At 43.3% G+C, this 24,313-nt stretch overlaps 1 protein-coding gene across 1 annotated transcript; it reads right to left on the bottom strand.

The window, feature by feature from the left end:
- Positions 1-241: 241 nt before the first annotated feature.
- On the bottom strand, positions 242-1,880 carry LOC124682717. The gene has a single exon (XM_047217351.1). The coding sequence runs from the start codon at positions 1,826-1,828 to the stop codon at positions 392-394; it is 1,437 nt and encodes a 478-aa protein (XP_047073307.1). The 5' UTR covers positions 1,829-1,880; the 3' UTR covers positions 242-391.
- Positions 1,881-24,313: the final 22,433 nt, after the last annotated feature.

The following is a 24,313-nucleotide window of genomic DNA, read 5'->3' as shown; positions in this document are numbered from 1 at the left end:
ATTTTGAAGGTTTATCTAAATTTGAATGTATCTATACAATAAAAACAGTTTAGATAAATTTAAATTTAGACAAACTTAACATATCCTTCTATGGACGGAGGTAGTAGTAACGTAATCAGACCAATTTAATGATTATTTCTCTCCGTTTATACTAGGGCGTCCGCAATTTCGAAGCACTAAAAATTATTCGTATGTGTTCAAACCAATTCAAAATAGGAGAAATGAAATCAGAATAGTATGGTAAAAATCAATAGCCATTTCCTCTTCTTCTTATCAATCTTCCAATTTTCCCTCCTCCCTAAATTTGCAGCCTTCTTACACCCATATGCCCTTCGGCTTTCCCTATATCGTAAAGTTTGCACATAAGCCCCTAAGAATGTTTTCCATGGGCTCAGCTCTTCTTCCACTCTTCGTCGGCGCCGTCGCTGCCGGCGAGGTAGGCCTTCTTCCTCTTCTCGGCGCGCGCGCAGGCGCATATGATGACGAAGCACGCGGCGTAGACCGCGTACACTCGCCAGTTGGCGCGCGGGGCCTCGCCGGCGGCGGCGCGGTGGAAGACGGCGGCGTAGTAGTGAAGGCCGACGGCCAGCCCCACCACCATCTGCGCGAGGCCGAGCGCCTTGGTGGCGTCGGCGCCGCTGTCCTCCTCCGGCGCGGCGGCCCCGGAAAAGATGGCGACGAGGTCCACCATCTGGAGCAGCAGGTAGCCCATGAAGCCGAGCGACTGCGCGGCCTGCGTCCAGGCGTACGCCGCGGGCGAGGCGGCGTGGAAGAAGCGGAGCGGCTCGAGCCCCGTGGCGGCGGCGGCGAGCGCGAGCGTGGCGAAGTAGATGGCGAGGTACGCCTGCGAGAGCAGCAGCGCGCGGTGGAGGAGCGGCAGGTAGGGGCCGAGGCGCCGCACCAGCGCCGTGAGCATGAAGAGCGGCAGCAGGAGCAGGGCGACCGACGCCGCGGACGCCGCCGCGGAAGCCCACCGGCCGCCCAGGATGGGCCGCACGCTGCCGGCGATCCCCGTGTTGGCGGCCGACAGGTACGCCTTGGACGTGTAGGAGAGGCGCGCCAGGTCCGGCATGAGCGTCTCGTGCAGGCGCGTCGGAAGGCCCCGGATCTCGGACATGAGGTCCTCCGTCCCCTCCGCCTCCTCCGCCAGCACCACGTCCTCCTCCACCCCCGCCGCCGCCTCCTTGCTCACGGCTGTTGTGTTCGCCTTCACATCGGCGACCACCTTCGCCTTCTTGGTGGTCGATTTGGCCGCCGGCTTGGCACCCGCATCCGCCGTGGAATTGGACGGTTTCTTCGGCTTCGAGGCGCCTCCCTCGGATTTCACCGGCTTGGCCGCCTTGGCAGCGCCCGTCTTTGTGGACTTGGTGGAATCGGCGGTGCTCTTGGGCTTGGCGGTGGCCGCCTTGTCCGGCTTGGCTGTGGCGCCCTTGCCCAGCTTGGCGGCGGCGGCCGCCTTGTCCAGCTTGGGGACCTTTGGCTTGGCAGTGGCCACATCGGCGCCCGCTTTGGTGGTGGTCTTCTTGGTGACCTTGGCTGTCGAGGTCGGCTCCGATTTCTTGGCTTTGACAGCAGCCTTGGCGGTCTGGTTCTTGGCGTCGGGGGAGACCTTCTTCTTGATCTTGCTCGCCGCGGTGGCCTTGGGCGCCTTGACGGGCTCGTCCTCTTGGTCGTCGTCGTCGGAGGACACGAGCTCCTTGCGGCCGGCGGAGAGCTTGGGGTTGGGCTTCGCCGCCGGCGCGGCCGAGGAACAGAGCGCAATGTGGGAGCAGAGGAGGGCGAGGAGCAGGAGCAGCAGCAGTGGCCTCGGCGGTGACCCAGCCGCCATCTGTGGCGGCAGCGGAAGATCTGGTCGGGGTTTTGGAGGGGGACTGGATACGGCAAAGGGGCAGCAGCGGCGCGGCGGTGGTGCTAGATCCGGGAGGAGTGAGGAAGGGTTAAGGTATTTTCGGCTTTTGTTATATAGAAATTGGAATCGAAAAGGGGCGAGCGAGGAGAGTGTGGGAGTGGGGAGCGAGCTACACCACCGCTGCTCTGCTCCGCTGGAGGGGAGGAAGGAGGGGAAGGTGGTGGTGGGGTTAGGCTACGGCCGGTACAAGGTCACATGACAACGTGGTGCGTCTCCTCCGAATCCTGAAGACAAACGTCAAACGGCGGAACCTCCACCGCTCTAGCAAGAGCAATGTTGAGGGCTTTCGCCACTTTTGCTCATCACGTTTCACTCATCCCTTTTTTAACTCTGGCTAAGCATTGCAAAAAAAGTGGATGTTTTTATTCCCTGTAAAAGAAAAGTCAGTGCTTCTACTATTTTAATAGCAGATTTTGCGGCTATGATCCTGTCACTATAGTGTAACACCTCAAGATATGGCTTAAAAAAAGAATGAAGGCCTTTGGATTTGGCCTTGATATGATTTCTTTGGATTTCTTCCATTGAATTTTAATTTCTCAAACTTTGGCTTAGCTTGAGAGTTAATGCTTTTTGAATCTTTTAAACTTGGGATGACCTAGTAGACGAGTCAATCCGTACTTCTCCAAATACAAACCTTATGAAAATGTTTTCTTTTTTACATATACAGAAAACCCTTTTTATTCCAGTCATACAAAGGAACCCTACTTTATGTTGTTTCTAAAACCCAGGAAAATCAAGGAATTATCACTACACATTATAATGTCAATATATGTAGGAATATTTGCTCACCTATTAATAATAATTCTTTGAATCGTTTATATTGTTTTCCCCTTAAACTCATGCTAGAAATTATGTGGAATTGTAGTATGTGAAAGCATCCATACAAATTGTTGAGGATTCGTTATGTTGAATCAAGCGAACTTCACAAAAACAAGTCCTATTGAATAGAATCCTTAAAAAATATCCTTTTAAACTTATTTAAATCTTAGGTTTAAAGGAGCTTCTTAGGATTTTGGGAGGAATCAATTTCCAATAAGTTTGCCTTACGGTGTTTGTTTGGTTTATTGGGTTAGAAACCATATGGATTTGTGTATGGTCTACTTCACATGCATCTCTAAGGGGAAAAAATCGGTTGACTTCAACCTCATGGAGGGCCTTTATGGTTTATAGGACTTTGAAATGCCAGAAAAGAAAAAAAAAACATGTTTCCAATGAGATTCTATATCAGATCCCAAAAGATTTGAAGACAAAGTATTATGCAGTAGAACTTGTTTGATTGCACCCTACAATGAACACATAATTATTCGGAAGTTGCATGCATAGGTGATTTCGAAACAAAGGAAAATTCAATGATGTTAGGGCAAACGGATTTTTTCCATGAAATTGCAAAGTAAGCCATATGAAACATTCACTTAGTTAATGTTAAGGATATTATATCTCCACTTGCTACCAGATCGGTCTTTTGGGATAGCCCGTTTATAGAAATATCGGACATGGTATCGGAGCACCTAGGTCTTGGGTTCAACTCTTAGTCATGACCCATTAATCCCTAATTTATACATCCAAGCCCACGTCGGGCGTGGGGGGTGGGGGTGGGGGGCGTATTTCATCGAAGGTGAAAGGGGGTGCTTAAGTATATTATATCTCCACTTCCTATCAGATTGTTCTTTAGAGTAGTTGAGTGATAGAAGTATCTATTGTTGAGTGATAGAAGTATCTTAGTCCTAAAACCAAATATACTCTATAAAAAAATCATATGAACACTACTAGGAAAACAACTACCAGTGCCGCACTGGTTTTTAGTGTATGTGGCGCAACAGCAGTGCGTGTAATAACCCAGAACATAGGAACAACGAAGGGTAGATTTAGGAATGGCATGTGCATTTCATCGCAAAACGAGGGAAATTTTCGCGCCTTATTGCAACTAAACCTAAGAGGGATCGAGGTTCTCTCTCATTTTGCAATTAGGGTTAGGCAAGGTGAGTTAGTAAATTTTGACATGATCTATTTTGTATCTTGTTGATTTGGGAATTGATTTCATTTGACAAGTAATACTACATTGATAACATTAAACAATAAGCAATCAGGATTATAGAAAATGAATTCACGATTTAAATACAACTTATAAATTCAAATGACTTTGAATTTCAAATTGAATTATAAATACAACAATTATTCAGAAATATAAACATTACATAAACCAAAAAGCTCATAAGCAAAAACTTGAGCTTTATTGATACACCAAGACATTTACATTGTCTTTACAATATTCTTGATACAAGAATTAAAAGAATATGCAGAAATAAAAAGGAAGATTACAATATTTGATCCTAAACTAAAAAAACCTAGGCTAATGACTTGGAAGTATTCTTCTATGGTCATATTCACCTTCAAAACCTGCAAAACAACACAACAAACACTAGCCATGGGTTAAGAGTTAGCCAATATTCAGTTTGGACAGAAACAAGTGTCTTGCACACTTGTGCTTGTCCAAAGACTTGGACAGCACATGATAAGAGTAACAGCAGACCAAACCTGAGCACACACCAGGGGCTCAAGTTTCAGCATATGAGAGCACACAGCTCATGTGTATTGAGTAAGCAACAGCAAGGCCATGCACTGGCCTAGTCACCAAACCAAGCCAGGCTTGTGTGGCATGGCAAGGAGAGAAGTAGAGATGGTATAAAAGAGCACAAACCCTAGAAACAGTGCATAGTCGACCAGATAAAGATTCACAAGGTAAGCAGAAGAAAGGATAGGTATAGTTCATCCTGTTCTTGCTCAAGAACATCACAACCCAACACATAACCCAACCAACCACCAGAAATCATGGTGACCTGAGAAGATCAACCAAGAACTGGAGGTGCAGGGCTGTGACAAACAAACCAGAAGTCTGCATCAACAAAAGATTTCATTCTAGGAGCTGGAACAAGGTATACCTAGTTCCTGGAAGGGATCCAGTGGATTCAATCCATAAATTATGCATGACATATGTCATGGGATTGAGCAGATGCTCAATGGGTAGCTCATCACTTGGTTTTCACCAAGGATCACTAGCAGTCTAGAAGGCCACTAAAACAGAAATCATCTAGATACAAGTCTTGTGCACAGAAGCTAGAGTTCATGCACAGATGCACACACCAGCAAGCACACATGCACAGACAGCACCAGTAGATGAATTGCAAGGAATATCAGCTACCAAAGACTACACAACAAGATCCTAAGCATGTAACCATCAGGAAAACCCTAGATATCTTCATAAGCAAGCATATTGGCATTCATATTGATTATGATTCCCAAATATGCAAACCAAGATGAGGAACCAACAAGATCTAGCCAACTATGTGAGCAACCGATCGGTAGCAAGGCTACCGAGGTCACATCAAACATAGAATCATCCAAAGCAAAGCCAAATAATAAAGCATCATTATCCAGGAAGGGATTCAGACTCCATTTGCTTTTCAATTAATCATGAAAAGTCAAATCATACACAGCAAGTCATTTAATCATTACTGCATAAGCAGTTCATCATTAATTAAGTCATCCAGGCATGAATGCATCAAAAATCCATGCAATACTTTTGTAGCAGCACACTGTGAGGCAACACAAGCACATGTCACTTCATCCTAGCTACTGGATCAAGTCCAGAAGGCTATGGTGTGCAGCAGCGCATACACACAGTAGTATAAGCATTCTTGAATAACAGCATCAGTAAACAAACCAAGTCACTGACATTTAATTGATCAAATGGATCAATTGAATCAAGTCAAGCAACACAGAGAGTCTAGCCAACATAAACTATTGATCCAATGGATCATTGGATCATACCAAAGGCACAGAAGCACCTCACAAGCATCACAGGCATCACAAGTGTCACAGATGCATAGCAGTACACCTAGACAAGCAAGCATAGGATGCCAGTAAGCACAAGCAAGCTCATAATCATGTACATCATGGCATAGCAATTCATAGCATGACAGGAGCAGTAAGCAAGCAACACAAGACATGAACAGCAAGCATCACACATTGGCCAGGCTTGCAGAGAAGGAGCATAGGAGGATTAGGCAGCTGTAGCAAGGCATGTATGATCATAGGATCATCAGGAGGTCGAAGAGCTAGAGGTAGAAGAAGCGCAGAGGCATGGGAGGCGCACAGACTTGGCGTTGAGAAGGAGGAGGAGCAGAAGAACCTTACCCGCGCCTGGAAGCAGAAGCTATGTGATGCGTGTAATTGACACGTCCGTTGGGAACCCCAAGAGGAAGGTGTGATGCGCACAGCGGCAAGTTTCCCTCAGTAAGAAACCAAGGTTTAATCGAACCAGTAGGAGTCAAGAAGCACGTTGAAGGTTGATGGCGGCGGGATGTAGTGCGGCGCAACACCGGAGATTCCGGCGCCAACGTGGAACCTGCACAACACAACCAAAGTACTTTGCCCCAACGAAACAGTGAGGTTGTCAATCTCACCGGCTTGCTTGTAACAAAGGGTTAACCGTATTGTGTGGAAGATGATTGTTTGCAAGAAAACGAGTAAAGAACAAGTATTGCGGCAGATTTGTATTTCGGTATAAAAGAATGGACCGGGGTCCACGAGTTCACTAGAGGTGTCTCTCCCATAAGATAAAAGCATGTTGGGTGAACAAATTACGGTCGGGCAATTGACAAATAGAGAGGGCATAACAATGCACATACATGTCATGATAAGTATAGTGAGATTTAATTGGGCATTACGACAAAGTACATAGACCGCCATCCAAGCGCATCTATGCCTAAAAAGTCCACCTTCGGGTTATCATCCGAACCCCTTCCGGTATTAAGTTGCAAAGCAACGAGACAATTGCATTAAGTATGGTGCGTAATGTAATCAACAACTACATCCTTAGACATAGCATCAATGTTTTATCCCTAGTGGCAACGACACATCCACAACCTTAGAACTTTACTGTCACTGTCCCGAGATATCAATGGAGGCATGAACCCACTATCGAGCATAAATACTCCCTCTTGGAGTTAAGAGCAAAAACTTGGCCAGAGCCTCTACTAATAACGGAGAGCATGCAAGATCATAAACAACACATAGGTAATAACTTGATAATTAACATAACATGGTATTCTCTATCCATCGGATCCCGACAAACACAACATATAGAATTACGGATAGATGATCTTGATCATGTTAGGCAGCTCACAAGATCCAACAATGAAGCACAATGAGGAGAAGACAACCATCTAGCTACTGCTATGGACCCATAGTCCGGGGGTGAACTACTCACTCATCACTCCGGAGGCGACCATGGCGGTGAAGAGTCCTCCGGGAGATGAATCCCCTCTCCGGCAGGGTGCCGGAGGAGATCTCCGAGAATCCCCCGAGATGGGATTGGCGGCGGCGGCGTCTGCGGAAGGTTTTCCGTATCGTGGTTCTCGGTGCTTCGGGGTTTTCGCGACGGAGGCTTTAAGTAGGCGGAAGGGCAACGTGGGGGGCCACACGAGGGCCCCACACCATAGGTCGGCGCGGCCGGGGCACGGGCCGCGCCGCCCTATGGTGGCGGCGCCTCGTGGCCCCACTTCGACTCCTCTTCGGTCTTTCGGAAGCTTCGTGGCAAAATAGGACCACTGGGCGTTGATTTCGTTCAATTCGAGAATATTTCGTTACTAGGATTTACGAAACCAAAAACAGCGAGAAAACGACAACTAGCTCTTCGGCATCTTGTTAATAGGTTAGTTCCGGAAAATGCACGAATATGACATAAAGTGTGCATAAAACATGTAGGTATCATCAATAATGTGGCATGGAACATAAGAAATTATCGATACGTCGGAGACGTATCAGCATCCCCAAGCTTAGTTACGCTCGTCCCGAGCGGGTAAAACGATAACAAAGATAATTTCTGAAGTGACATGCCATCATAACCTTGATCATACTATTTGTAAACATATGTAATGAATGCAGCGATCAAAAGAATGGTAATGACATGAGTAAACAAGTGAATCATAAAGCAAAGACTTTTCATGAATAGTACTTCAAGAGAAGCATCAATAAGTCTTGCATAAGAGTTAACTCATAAAGCAATAAATCAAAGTAAAGGTATTGAAGCAACACAAAGGAAGATTAAGTTTCAGTGGTTGCTTTCAACTTGTAACATGTATATCTCATGGATAATTTTCAACATAGAGTAATATAACAAGTGCAATATGCAAGTATGTAGGAATCAATGCACAGTTCACACAAGTGTTTGCTTCTTGAGGTGGAGAGAGATAGGTGAGCTGACTCAACATAAAAGTAAAAAGAATGGTCCTTCAAAGAGGAAAGCATCGATTGCTATATTTGTGCTAGAGCTTTTATTTTGAAAACATGAAACAATTTTGTCAACGGTAGTAATAAAGCATATGAGTTATGTAAATTATATCTTACAAGTTGCAAGTCTCATGCATAGTATACTAATAGTGCCCGCACCTTGTCCTAATTAGCTTGGACTACCGGATCATTGCAATACACATGTTTTAACCAAGTGTCACAATGGGGTACCTCCATGCCGCCTGTACAAAGGTCTAAGGAGAAAGCTCGCATTTTGGATTTCTCGGTTTTGATTATTCTCAACTTAGACATCCATACCGGGACAACATGGACAACATATAATGGCCTCCTCTTTAATGCATAAGCATGTGCCAACAATTATTATTCTCATATGAGATTGAGGATATATGTCCAAAACTGAAACTTCCACCATGAATCATGGATTTAGTTAGCGGCCCAATGTTCTTCTCTAACAATATGCATGCTCCAACCATAAAGGTGGTAGATCTCTCTTACTTCGGACAAGACGGACATGCATAGCAACTCACATGATATTCAACAAAGAATAGTTGATGGCGTCCCCGGAAAACATGGTTATCGCACAACAAGCAACTTAATAAGAGATAAAGTGCATAAGTACATATTCAATACCACAATAGTTTTTAAGCTATTTGTCCCATGAGCTATATATTGCAAAGGTGAATGATGGAATTTTAAAGGTAGCACTCAAGCAATTTACTTTGGAATGGCGGATAAATACCATGTAGTAGGTAGGTATGGTGGACACAAATGGCATAGTGGTTGGCTCAAGGATTTTGGATGCATGAGAAGTATTCCCTCTCGATACAAGGTTTAGGCTAGCAAGGTTATTTGAAACAAACACAAGGATGAACGGTGCAGCAAAACTCACATAAAAGACATATTGTAAACATTATAAGACTCTACACCGTCTTCCTTATTGTTCAAAACTCAATACTAGATATTATCTAGACTCTAGAGAAACCAAATTAGCAAGCTCTAAGTGTTTCTTCATTAATGGGTGCAAAGTATATGATGCAAGAGCTTAAACATGAGCACAACAATTGCCAAGTATCAAATTATTCAAGACATTTTAGAGTTACTACATGTAGCATTTTCCAATTCCAACCATATAACAATTTAACGAAGAAGAAACTTCGCCATGAATACTATGAGTAGAGCCTAAGGACATACTTGTCCATATGCTACAGCGGAGCGTGTCTCTCTCCCACAAAGTGAATGCTAGGATCCATTTTATTCAAACAAAAAAAAACAAAAAAACCGACGCTCCAAGCAAAGTGCATAAGATGTGACGGAATAAAAATATAGTTTCAGGGGAGGAACCTGATAATGTTGTCGATGAAGAAGGGGATGCCTTGGGCATCCCCAAGCTTAGACGCTTGAGTATTCTTAGAATATGCAGGGGTGAACCAACGGGGCATCCCCAAGCTTAGAGCTTTCACTCTCCTTGATCATATTGTATCATACTCCTCTCTTGATCCTTGAAAACTTCCTCCACACCAAACTCGAAACAACTCATTAGAGGGTTAGTGCACAATAAAAATTAACATGTTCAGAGGTGACACAATCATTCTTAACACTTCTGGACATTGCATAAAGCTACTGGACATTAATGGATCAAATAAATTCATCCATCATAGCAAAAGAGGCAATGCGAAATAAAAGGCAGAATCTGTCAAAACAGAACAGTCCGTAAAGATGGATTTTATTAGGGCACCAGACTTGCTCAAATGAAAATGCCCAAATTGAATGAAAGTTGCGTACATATCTGAGGATCGCTCACGTAAATTGGCTTAATTTTCTGAGTTACCTACAGAGAATTAGACCCAGATTCGTGACGACAAAGAAATGCTGTTTCTGCACGATAATCCAAATCTAGTATTTACTTTACTATCAAAGACTTTACTTGGCACAAAAAAACATAAAACTAAGATAAGGAGAGGTTGCTACAGTAGTAAACAACTTCCAAGACTCAAATATAAAACAAAAATACTATAGTAAAAACATGGGTTGTCTCCCATAAGCGCTTTTCTTTAACGCCTTTCAGCTAGGCGCAGAAAGTGTATATCAAGTATTATAAAAGGGTGGTGCATCTATAGCGGGGTTTGGAGTTTTCTCAACCATGCATAATATATTAGATACATAAGTTTCAGCGTCTCCCTTTTCATTAGTCTTGGGCTTGCTACTCTCATCGAACAAATTTTCAGGAACAAGCCAAGCATAGTTATTTTCTAGTGCATCATTCATAGCTAGGAGTTTACATGGTATTGGTGCTTTGATCTCCCCACCATCATTAATATTATTAGTGTACCTTATTCTATCCATGTCCATCTTTTCAAGGAGACCAACAAAATTAGTATGAGAACCAAGCATATTAAATTTAGCAAAGACCTTTCTAGCCTCTCTTGCTAGACCACCAAATTCTCTAAGAAGGGTTTCTAAAACAAAATCTTTCTTTTCCCCCTCTTCCATATCACCGAGTGTAAGAAACATATGTTGGATTATAGGATTGAGATTAACAAATTTAGTTTCCAACATGCGAACTAAAGCGACGGCAGCAATTTCATAAGTAGGAGCAAGTTCTACCAAGTGTCTATCTTCAAAATCTTCAACGGTACTAACATGACTGAAAAATTCTTCTATATTGTTTCTCCCAATTATAGACCCGCGTCCTACCGGTATGTCTTTTGTGGTAAAATTAAAAGGAAACATGATGAATTAAGTAAAGTAAATGCAAGTAACTAATTTTTGTGTGTTTTTGATATAGCAAACAAGACAGTAAATAAAGTAAAGCTAGCAACTAATTTTTTTGTGTTTTGATATAATGCAGCAAACAAAGTAGTAAATAAAATAAAGCAAGACAAAAACAAAGTAAAGAGATTGGGAAGTGGAGACTCCCCTTGCGAGCGTGTCTTGATCTCCACCGGCAACGGCGCCGAAATTTGCTTGATGCGTGTAATTGACACGTCCGTTGGGAACCCCAAGAGGAAGGTGTGATGCGCACGGCGACAAGTTTCCCTCGGTAAGAAACCAAGGTTTAATCGAACCGGTAGGAGTCAAGAAGCACGTTGAAGGTTGATGGCGGCGGGATGTAGTGCGGCGCAATACCGGAGATTCCGGCGCCAACGTGGAACCTGCACAACACAACCAAAGTACTTTGCCCCAACGAAACGAGTGAGGTTGTCAATCTCACCGGCTTGCTGTAACAAAGGGTTAACCGTATTGTGTGGAAGATGATTGTTTGCAAGAAAACGAGTAAAGAACAAGTATTGCAGCAGATTTGTATTTCGGTATAAAAGAATGGACCGGGGTCCACGAGTTCACTAGAGGTGTCTCTCCCATAAGATAAAAGCATGTTGGGTGAACAAATTACGGTCGGGCAATTGACAAATAGAGAGGGCATAACAATGCACATACATGTCATGATAAGTATAGTGAGATTTAATTGGGCATTATGACAAAGTACATAGACCGCCATCCAACTGCATCTATGCCTAAAAAGTCCACCTTCAGGTTATCATCCGAACCCCTTCCGGTATTAAGTTGCAAAGCAACGGACAATTGCATTAAGTATGGTGCGTAATGTAATCAACAACTACATCCTTAGACATAGCATCAATGTTTTATCCCTAGTGGCAACAGCACATCCACAACCTTAGAAGTTTCTGTCACTGTCCCAAATATCAATGGAGGCATGAACCCACTATCGAGCATAAATACTCCCTCTTGGAGTTAAGAGCAAAAACTTGGCCAGAGCCTCTACTAATAACGGAGAGCATGCAAGATCATAAACAACACATAGGTAGTAACTTGATAATTAACATAACATGGTATTCTCTATCCATCGGATCCAGACAAACACAACATATAGAATTACAGATAGATGATCTTGATCATGTTAGGCAGCTCACAAGATCCAACAATGAAGCACAATGAGGAGAAGACAACCATCTAGCTACTGCTATGGACCCATAGTCCAGGGGTGAACTACTCACTCATCACTCCGGAGGCGACCATGGCGGTGAAGAGTCCTCCGGGAGATGAATTCCCCTCTCCGGCGGGGTGCCGGAGGAGATCTCCGAATCCCCCGAGATGGGATTGGCGGCGGTGGCGTCTGCGGAAGGTTTTCCGTATCGTGGTTCTCGGTGCGGGGTTTTCGCGACGGAGGCTTTAAGTAGGCGGAAGGGCAACGTGGGGGGCCACACGAGGGCCCCACACCATAGGTCGGCGCGGCCGGGGCCCGGGCCGCGCCGCCCTATGGTGGCGGCGCCTCGTGGCCCCACTTCGACTCCTCTTCGGTCTTCGGAAGCTTCGTGGCAAAATAGGACCACGGGCGTTGATTTCGTCCAATTCCGAGAATATTTCGTTACTAGGATTTATGAAACCAAAAACGAGCGGAAAACAGCAAGCGGCTCTTCGGCATCTTGTTAATAGGTTAGTTCCAGAAAATGCACGAATATGACATAAAGTGTGCATAAAACATGTAGGTATCATCAATAATGTGGCATGGAACATAAGAAATTATCGATACGTCGGAGACGTATCACTATGGCATGGCGAGGCAGTGCCCGCGCGGCCATAACAGCTGCAAAGCCAGGGAAGACGTCGGCGTTACGCCGACGAACACCACGAGCAGCACAGCACTCCGAAACAACGGCACAGGCGCTGTGAGCACAGCACCCGCGCCAGGTCAGTCCCAGACACGCGCTCACGTCGACGACGAGGACGCCAGCTCGTCGGAGGTAGCCAATCGCCGGAGGCGATTCTCCACGAGATCCAGAGAGGAGGCGATCTTCCAGAGGAGGAAGAGAACGACGGAACCACACGGACGGATCGATAGGTCATCGTGCGGCGGTTCAGATGGTATAGGTGGCAAGGTCAGGAGAGCACGGAGGTGGCCGGAGCACGGCGGCGGCCATGGCGGCGACGCCATCGCCCCACGCGTCGCCAGAGCTAGGGTTAGGTCACGAGTGAGAGAGGAGAACGTGCGAGTGAGTGAGGTGGGCCGCAGCGGTTCCAACGAACCATTTTGGACAAGCCGTGGTGGGCTGTCCAAATGGGCCAAGTTAAATGGGCTGGCCCAATAGGGGCCAGGGGGTATTTTAGTCTTTTCCTATTTTGGAAAATAGCCTAGAATTTCACCAAATTTTAGTAAATAAAATACACCTCTAAAAATCCATGAAAAATTGGATTTGTAAATGATAAATCATTCTTAACAAGAATAAAATAAGAAACGGAATTTAGGAAACAAATTTGAATTTTTGAATCTAAATTAAAACTTGGAATTTTAAAACTATTATTTCCTTGTATTTAAAAATCAAGGAAAAATCTCAAATGAGTTCAAATATTTGTTTTCAAATATTTCAAAATGAAATTCTATTATTCCAAGTTATTTCTATTAAAGAAAGATATTTTCCAAAGGAAAATATTCTATTCTTCTTATTCCAAAATATAGAGGCAGCTCTATTATTTCAAATTATTTTTAAATAAATAATGAATCACAAAGATAAAGTGGTACTACTATGAATCATTTTCTTTATGAGAACAAAGTGTTTTTACAAATAAAAGCAATTGCAAATTACTGCCAAAGGCATAAATCTTAATTCAACCCTAAATTTTAACAAATAATTGGGGTAAGGGTTTCCACATAAAATAATACATTCATGACTGCATTATTTGGATTTTATAACATTGTCCTTACCGGACAATGATGCTTCTTACAGAACCCGAGGTCCAGGTTCCATCCACTGCATTGAACTGCACTATCTCGCAGTCCACAGGCAAGTTCACCCTTGCTCATACCAACTTGAGTATTTTCTATTACTTTACTACAAAGCTATATACTTACCATTCCTGCATGGCAAATAAAATGTTACTTTTCCAATTATGAATATGACTATGTGGCTGGCAATGGAACCATGGTATGTGTTGATATGGTGGAGGTTCCATTGCATGGGTTATATTACCCTAGGAGTAATTACCAATGCCGTCGAGTGATTATAGCGCCGTACATATCGCGTTGACCATAAGATCTATAATGGCTCTGGGGAAGCCAGCTGTATCTTTTCCCTCCTGCACGCCAACGGACTGGTTAGAGCCTGCGGGTGCTGGAGGCACTGCCGTAGGTTGGGATGGCCTTTTAAATCCCCATCCGTGTGGATGACTGGCTCTACCGTCTATGATGGATTGTCCAAAGTACACCGTGGGTAAAGCCGTATGATCGGGAGATGTCTACCGGGGGTGCACGAGTGGACAAAAGGGTGGGTTTGCAGGGTCGCGAAGAAGGCGGTGTGGGCTTGGATTTTCATACCTGGCCTCACACCAAAGGAAGTGTGAACGGGGGCAAGTCCCTGCGGATGGCAAAAAGGATGGGATCTCTTATGGGAAAAGTAACGCACCTCTGCAGAGTGTATCAAATTGTGGTTGTCACTCCCTGTTCCGGGAAGGGAGCTGCGAACGCGGCAGGAAAGGAACTCCACGAAGTTCTGGTCAACCTGTGAAGACTGACGGGCATAGTTTTCATAATAAAAGCAACCTTTTGAAGAAATGTTTTCAAAACATGCATTGACCTGCGATTTCCTGATCAATGGTCGTAGCTAGTGCATCAAACACCTTTTACTCTTTTGAACTTGCTGAGTACCTCTGTACTCACTTTCTTTCGACACACTTGCTAGACTGTGATCCGGAAGTGGAGGCCATCGCCGATGGAGCACCAGAAGGAAGCTATGAGCTGGTCTACGAGGAACCTGATCTTACCGGAGGGGTTGAAGGAGTAGACTATGGGATAGTCTACGGACCTGACGAGACGGAGGCGGAGGAGTAATGATATACCCTGGTATCATAGAGCCGAGCAGCATAGAACTTACCTAAATAAGTTGCTGAGCTCTCTTTCATATATGGATGTGAGTTGTAATCATACTTTAGTAGTATCTTAGGGTGTTCTCATAGGACCTGTGAGAATGCCAACTTGTTAAGACAATGCTTGTAATAATATTTGTAGTGTTATGACCTGCAATGTTCTGTTGTACCACTCTGAGGGATGGCAATTGTGAAGAAGTCCCTTCAAAAAGATCATATCAACGACTTGTATACTACAACATGCAGTGGTATACTGGGTCACCGCAGCTGGTATCAGAGCAAATGTTGCGACCTTAGGTTGGAAAAAAACCTAGTATAGGGACTAAACCTGTAGGAGTCAAGTAGGAATAGTAAAGGATTCTCTAGAAATATGGTGATTATTCACATGAGAATAGCAAAACCATATCTTTTAGTGCGATAATTCTTTATTATAGTTATTATGATACATCATCACTACTAATATTCTGCTTTTGTATACAGCCATAATGGCGAACACGTTTCCTAAGAGGACTTTGAGGAAGGTTGAGGGTTGGCTCGGTGATTATGATGGACCAATCACAGATCTCCTGCGTGGGATGCTGAAGGAACTCCATTGTGAAACTCGGATACTTGTTCTCAAGTATACCTATTATGATGGAGAAATCCTAGTCAAGTGCAGAGTATCGGTCCAACTACCGATGCAACTGATGATGAGTCGAATAATGCCATACGGAGAAGCTAAAACCATCACCACAACCTATCACATGGCCCTATTCAAGGCAATCCTTGAGATAAGGCAGCACAAGTCAGTAGAACTGCTATGTTCAGAGTATTCTCATATACCTCATGCCGAGGAAGATGAGGATCCCACTCTGAATCATCTGGTGTTGGCACACAGAAGTCCTGAAACTGCAGCACATCACATGGATAGCTGTAAGTCTTTATTGACCACGATGTACCTTTTACACATGAAGATGGTGGGTGAGATTGATCATATGCTAGCTGAGTTCACGGACCCTGATAAAGTCCAAGCTCGGATGCGTGATCTGAGGGCACAACCACAACACACTACACCTTTCTTTAGCCTAAACAGCTATGTAGATTTGAGTGACCAGTTTCCCAAGAGAGACCCACTTACACCCAACTTTGTCCCACACTATCCACATGTGTCAGCATCGTATGAATCTGGATATGGGGGAGATGATTCCAGAAACCTAAACTGCTCGGAGTCACCAATCGAGAATTCGACTGGTTGGCGTTTCGGGGAACCATATGGTGATGAAGGAGAACCCATTACTTGTGATACCGAGGAGGAAGGAGGCGAGGTTAACCAAGACGTTAACCAAAGCTTTGGGCAGGAAGAGAAAGACACCAACTCCATTTCTTTAGATCTGGAGATGGGACTACCCAAAACCTCCCAGTACGAGGTAGGTGAGAGTTCAGGAGTGAAGAAGAAGAAGAAAAAGAAGATGAGAGGGCAGGTGAACAGAAATCCTCCATGGATGGAAGAAGAAGGTGAGCTGTATCCTACTGGGGATACATACGAGTCACTGTCCAGTTACTTTGGCATGACAGATCTTTGTCTCGGCACTTCGTCCGATTCAGATTACACACCTACTGGAAGGACCTTCGTTTCGGACGGTGTTCGGAAGACGAATCGCTGTACCGGATGGACCCTAGGGATGTACGCGGAGGCGAGTTACGATGATGAGGAGTAGAGCTCCAAGGAAGAATAAAGTAGTATAGGTGGTATTGTAATAGAACGTATTTTAAATTCCGTTGGCTTGGGCTTGAAGCCAAATAAGTGGTTATATATGTACCACATGTAATATAAGTGTGTATGTTCTGTAATATACTAAGTATATGCATAATAAATGTTTGTTTTGGATTTGCTTCTTGATTTCATTGTGTGACTAGTTCTGGGCAATGAGTTGAGCTCAGAAAACATTTGCATGGTGTAATTATGAGTAATCGCTCTTTGTTACGAGGACTAGGGGGAACATGGCGTTAGTTGAAACCGAAGATGCTCGGAGAGAGCGGGAGGCGAGAGAAAAAGAGGAGGCAGATGCAGCAGCTAGAGCGGAGAATGCACCACCACCACCACACCCAATGATGCATCCAGATTTCCAACAATACATGAGGGCAATGGAAGAAGATAGGAGGAGGTACCAGGAAAGTCAAAGTAAGAACATGCAAGATTTCTTTACCCAAGTCATCAACGATAGGGGTAATGAAGGCAAGGGAGTAACCCTATCAGACTTTCAAAATGCAAGACCACTACCTTTTACATCAGCCCCAGAACCAATGGATGCAGAAGACTGGCTCATGGATACGGAACGGAAGTTGAAGACCGTTGGATGCAACGATGAGGAGAAGATTCGGTATACTACCTATCTGTTGTCAGGACCAGCCGCATCATGGTGGGAGAATCTTGTAGCAGTATACCCTCCAAAGAAGGTGTTCACCTGGGAGGAATTCAAGAAGATGTTCCGGGATGCTCATGTTCCGGAAAGTGTGGTAGAGTTGAAGAAGAGAGAGTTTGCCGAATTATGTCAGAACACTGCAGCCATTATGCAGTATGTTCATGATTTCAACAGGCTGTCAAGGTATGCACCTGAGGAAGTTGTCACTGAAGAGAAAAGAAAGAAGCGGTTCATGAAAGGCATGAATCCATACATGAAGATGCAACTGAGGTTGGCACGGACTGCTGAATTCCAGGAACTGATTGACTCGGCAATCACTTTCGAGGATGACTATAGGCAGGTCCAAGAGGATAGGAGGAAGAGGGCTCGCATCGAGCCAAGGAAGTATCCAGTCAGCAAACCAACACCTGATCGGAGTTTCAAACCCCGATTCCGACCTACTGGTAATCAATACAACCGGGGAGGTCAGAGTCAGAACCCAAATAATCAAATCATCTGTCACAGTTGTGGACAGAAAGGTCATGTACAGAAGGATTGTCAGAAACCCAGGATCACATGTTATGGTTGTGGGAAGGATGGACACATCAACAAGAGGGGCAAGCCGTATGGAAAGCTGAATTGCACAACTTTGGAGCAAGCGGAAGAGTCGGATCAAACATTCTTAGGTACGCTCAGCATTCTTACTCATCCTGGCAAAGTCTTATTTGATACTGGAGCAACCACATCATTTCTTGCACTGGAATTTGTGGAAAAATTCGGGCTTAGATGTTCTAAGTTAGAAACCCCTATAACTGTCCTATCCGCGGGGGAACGATCTTAGTAACCCACGTGAAAGAAGCACAGGTCATAACCATATGTGACTGTGTGTATTTCGCGGACCTATTCATCATTCCCATGAAGGACATATCAGTCATCTTAGGAATGGACTGGTTGACGGAGAATGGAGCCGTGATCAACTGTGGAGACAAAACAGTATCACTTCGCAACTCTATTGGAGGTCGAATAGTTTTCCAAGGAGACAAATACACTGAGTTGGAGATAGGATTGGAGCTTAATAGCCTGAAGGAGGTGAGGATTGAAGATATCCCTGTAGTAAATGAATTTCCAGATGTATTTCCCCACGAACTACCGGGAATGCCACCCGATAGAGAGATAGAGTTCACAATCGATCTGATTCCAGGCACAGCACCAATAGCTCAACCACCATATAAGATGGGACCAAAGGAGTTAGTGGAATTGAAAGCTCAAATAGATGAATTGGAACAGAAGGGATTTATCCAAGAAAGTGTGTCACCATGGGGTACACCAGTTATTTTCGTGGATAAAAGAGATGGTGGAAAGAGAATGTGTGGAGATTATAGTACTTAACAATGTAACAATCAAGAACAAGTACCCTTTGCCTAGGATACAAGATCTTTTTGATCGAATTCAAGGAGCTGGAGTATTCTCGAAGATAGATCTAAGATCAGGATACCATCAAATCAAGATCAAGAAGGAGGATGTGCCAAAAACAGCGTTTGTATCAAGGTATGGACACCATGAATACTTGGTTGTACCATTTGGACTAACAAATGCACCAGCTATTTTCATGAATTTGATGAACAAGATATTCATGAAGTACTTGGACAAGTTCGTGATAGTGTTCATAGATGATATTCTAATCTATTCCAAAGATAAAGAACAACATGCCAAGCATTTGAAGATAGTTCTGCAAATTTTGAGAGAACATCAGCTATATGCAAAGTTCAGCAAGTGCAAGTTTTGGTTAGATAGTGTTGAATTTCTTGGACATGTCATAACCAAAGAAGGAATAGCGGTGAATCCAAGCAAGGTTCAGTCCGTATTGGGGTGGAAATCACCCAAAAATTCTAAGGAGATATGAGGATTCCTTGGTATGGCAGGCTATTATCGAAGGTTCATAGAAGGATTTTCGAAGATTGCAGGACCAATGACCAAGTTACTCAAGAAAAACGCCCCATTTGTGTGGACTGATGAGTGTGAAGCCATTTTCCAAACACTCAAGGATAAGTTAACCACATCACCGGTGTTAGCAGTTCCAGAACCTGGAAAGGATTACACGGTGTATTGTGATGCATCCAAGAATGGACTTGGGTGTGTTCTAATGCAAGATCGGAAAGTAATAGCTTATGGATCAAGACAGTTAAAACCACATGAACATAACTACCCAGTACATGATCTAGAGTTGGCATCAGTTGTTTATGCTCTGAAGAGTTGGAGACAATTTCTGTATGGATCCAAATGTGAGTTATACACAGATCATAAGAGTTTGAAATATTTCTTCACTCAGAAGGAATTAAACATGAGACAAAAGAGATGGTTAGAGTTGATTAAGGATTATGACCTTACAATCAATTACACACCAGGCAAGGCGAATGTAGTAGCAGATGCCTTAAGCAGAAAGAGTACTGAAAATCAACCTACAGAATGGTAGATTCCAAAAGAACTTCGGAAAGAGCTAGAGGAAGCCCAGATTCTATTTATTCAAGGTGATACCATGAGAAGTATAGCAACCATGAGGATCATGGATGAGATGTATTCAGACTTAAAGTATGAGATTATTCGAAAACAAGCGGATGATTTGTTCATCCAAGAAGAAATCAAAAGGATTGGAGACGGTAGATGATACGTCTACGACGTATCGATAATTTCTTATGTTCCATGCCACATTATTGATGATATCTACATGTTTTATGCATACTTTATGTCATATTTATGCGTTTTCCGGAACTAACCTATTGACGAGATGCCGAAAGGCTAGTTGCTTTTTTATGCTGTTTTTGGTTTCAGAAATCCTAGTAAGGAAATATTTTCGGAATCGGACGAAATCAACACCGAAGATCTTATAATTCCCGGAAGCTTCCAGAGCACCGGAGAAAGGCCAGAGGGGAGCCAGGGGGCCCCACCCCACAGGGCGGCGCGGCCCAAGGGGGGGCGCCCCCTAGTGTGTGGGCACCCCGTAGCCCCTCCGACTCTGCCTCTTCGCCTATTTAGTCGTCCCTGACCTAAATCCTCGAGCCCGTTCGACGAAAACAGAGAAAACCTTCCAGAGCCGCCGCCATCGCGAAACTCCAATTCGGGGGACAGAAGTCTTTGTTCCGGCACCCTGCCGGGACGGGGAATTGCCCCCGGAGTCATCTCCACCGCCGTCTCCACCGCCATCTTCACCGCCATCGTTGTCTCCATGATGAGGAGGGAGTAATTCACCCCGAGGCTGAGGGCTCCGCCGTAGCTATGTGGTTCATCTCTCTCTTTATGTGATCTAGTTGAATATCATCTATGTGCTACTCTAGTGATGTTATTAAAGTAGTCTATTCCTCCTGCACGGTGTAATGGTGACAGTGTGTGCATCGTGTAGTACTTGATGTGGGTTATGATTGTAATCTCTTGTAGATTATGAAGTTAACTATTGCTATGATAAGTATTGATGTGATCTATGCCTCCTTCATAGTGTGATGGTGACAGTGTGCATGCTATGTTAGTTCTTGGTGTGATTGTGTTGATATATCTTGCACTCTAAGGTTATTTAAATATGAACATTGAATATTGTGGAGCTTGTTAACTCCGGCATTGAGGGTTCGTGTAATCCTACACAATTAGTGGTGTTCATCATCCAAAAAGAGGGTGTAGAGTAGTCCTATTATGTGATCATTGTTGAGAGTGTCCACTAGTGAAAGCGGGATCCCTAGGCCTTGCTTCCAAGCATCGAATCTCCGTTTGTTTATCTGTTTTGTTGCATGTTTACTCGCTGCCATATTTTATTCAGATTGCTATTACCACTCATACTCATCCATATTACTTGCATCTCACTATCTCTTCGCCGAACTAGTGCACCTATTAGGTGTGTTGGGGACACAAGAGACTTCTTGCTTTGTGGTTGCAGGGTTGCTTGAGAGGGATATCTTTGACATCTTCCTCCCTGAGATCGATAAACCTTGGGTGATCCACTTAAGGGAAACTTGCTCGTCGTTCTACAAACTTCTGCTCTTGGAGGCCCAACATTGTCTACAAGAATAGAAGCACCCGTAGACATCAAGCACTTTTCTGGCGCCGTTGCCGGGGAGGAAAGGTAAAAGGCACTCATACTCCGGTACCAGGTAAAGTACTTTTCTGTTGCCGTTGTGTGTGTGCTCGAAGCTATTTCCTTTAGATCCTGCAATTGCATCTTTTTGTTTCTTGTTTACACTAGTTAGGCATAATGGAAAACAACAAAAATATGAGAGATCTTTATGAACTTTATCTTGAATTAGGACATGATGTGTTTGAAGAGAGAATTAAAAAAACCCATGGAACTTTATATGCATACTAATGGGAATGTTATTAATATGAATGCTTTGAACACTATTGTTGCTAATGCTATGGAAAATTCTATGCTTGGGGAGGTCAGTTTTGATGAAAATGATCTCTTTAGCCCTCCGGGTATTGAGGAGAAAGTTTATGTTGATTATGATATGCCTCCTATTTATGATGATTATAATGATAGTGGTCTTTTGTTGCCACCTACTATGGAGGATAAAGCTTGTTATGATTATACTATGCCTCCTATATTTGATGATGAGAATAATAATGATAGTTACTTTATTGAATTTGCTCCCACTACAATTAATAAGAATGATTATGCTTATGTGGAGAGTAATGATACTTTTATGCATGTGAATAAGAATGCTTTATGTGATAGTTACATTGTTGAATTTGTTCATGATGCCACTGAAAGTTATTATGAGAGAGGAAAATATGGTTGTAGAAATTTTCATGTTACTAAAACACCTCTCTATGTGCTGAAATTTTTGAAGCTACACTTGTTCTATCTTCCTATGCTTGTTACTTTTTTCTTCATGAACTTGTTTATTTACAAAACTCCTATGCATAGGAAGCATGTTAGACTTAAATTTGTTTTGAATTTGCCTCTTGATGCTCTCTTTTGCTTCAACTACTATTTCTTACGAGTGCATCATTAAAACTGCTGAGCCCATCTTAATGGCTATAAAGAAATAACTTCTTGGGAGATAACCCACGTGTTTATTTTGTTACAGTACTTTTATTTTGTATTTGTGTCTTGAAAGTTGTTACTACTGTAGCAACCTCTCCTTATCTTAATTTTGTTGCATTGTTGTGCCAAGTAAAGTCTTTGATAGTAAGGTTCATACTAGATTTGGATTACTGCGCAGAAACAGATTTCTTGCTGTCACGGATTTGGGCCTAATTCTCTGTAGGTAACTCAGAAAATTATTCCAATTTACGTGAGTGATCCTCAGATATTTACGCAACTTTCATTAAATTTGAGCATTTTCAGTTGAGCAAGTCTGGTGCCTCAATAAAATTCGTCTTTACGGACTGTTCTGTTTTGACAGATTTTGCCTTTTATTTCGCATTGCTTCTTTTGCTATGTTGGATGGATTTCTTTGTTCCATTAACTTCCAGTAGCTTTGAGCAATGTCCAGAAGTGTTAAGAATGATTGTGTCACCTCTGAACATGTGAGTTTTTGATTATGCACTAACCCTCTAATGAGTTTGCTTTGAGTTTGGTGTGGAGGAAGTTTTCAAGGGTCAAGAGGGAGGATGATATACTACGATCAAGGAGAGTGAAAGCTCTAAGCTTGGGGATGCCCCGGTGGTTCATCCCTGCATATTTCAAGAAGACTCAAGCATCTAAGCTTGGGGATGCCCAAGGCATCCCCTTCTTCATCGACAAATTATCAGGTTCCTTCTCTTGAAACTATATTTTTATCCGGTCACATCTTATGTACTTTACTTGGAGCGTCTGTGTGCTTTTGTTTTTGTTTTTGTTTGAATAAATGCTTGTGTGGGAGAGAGACACGCTTCGCTGGTTCATATGAACACATGTGTTCTTAGCTTTTAATGTTCATGGCGAAGGTTGAAACTGCTTCGTTAATTGTTATATGGTTGGAAACGGAAAATGCTACATGTAGTAATTGGTAGAATGTCTTGAATAATTTGATACTTGGCAATTGTTGTGCTCATGTTTAAGCTCTTGCATCATATACCTTGCACCTATTAGTGAAGAAATACATAGAGCTTGCTAAAATTTGGTTTGCATGATTGGTCTCTCTAAGGTCTAGATATTTTCTAGTAAGGGTTTGAACAACAAGGAAGACGGTGCAGAGTCTTATAATGCTTGCAATATGTCTTTTTATGTGAGTTTTGCTGTACCGGTTCATACTGTGTTTGCTCTAAACAACCTTGCTAGCCTAAACCTTGTATCGAGAGGGAATACTTCTCATGCATCCAAAATCCTTGAGCCAACCACTATGCCATTTGTGTCCACCATACCTACCTACTACATGGTATTTCTCCGCCATTCCAAAGTAAATTGCTTGAGTGCTACCTTTAAATTTCTATCCTCTACCTTTACAATATATAGCTCATGGGACAAATAGCCTAAAAACTATTGTGGTATTGAATATGTACTTATGCACTTTATTTCTTATTAAGTTGCTTGTTGTGCGATAACCATGTTCTCGGGGACGCCATCAACTCTCTTTGTTGAATATCATGTGAGTTGCTATGCATGTCCGTCTTGTCTCGAAGTAAGGGAGATTTACCACTTATTTAATGGTTAGAGCATGCATAATGTTAGAGAAGAACATTGGGCCGCTAACTAAAGCCATGATTCATGGTGGAAGTTTCAGTTTTGGACAAATATCCTCAATCTCATATGAGAACATTAATTGTTGCTAAATGCTTATGAATTAAAGAGGAGTCCATTATCTGTTGTCTATGTTGTCCCGGTATGGATGTCTAAGTTGAGAATAATCAAAAGCGAGAAATCCAATGC

The sequence above is a fragment of the Lolium rigidum genome, chromosome 1 (genome assembly GCF_022539505.1).
Source record: "Lolium rigidum isolate FL_2022 chromosome 1, APGP_CSIRO_Lrig_0.1, whole genome shotgun sequence".
In the NCBI taxonomy this organism is placed as follows: domain Eukaryota; kingdom Viridiplantae; phylum Streptophyta; class Magnoliopsida; order Poales; family Poaceae; genus Lolium; species Lolium rigidum.
This window is presented reverse-complemented; position numbering and strand designations above follow the sequence as displayed.

Coding starts and splice junctions, on each gene's coding strand:
- LOC124682717 (XM_047217351.1), bottom strand. CDS start 1,828: ATGGCGGCTGGGTCACCGCCGAGGCCACTGCTGCTGCTCCTGCTCCTC.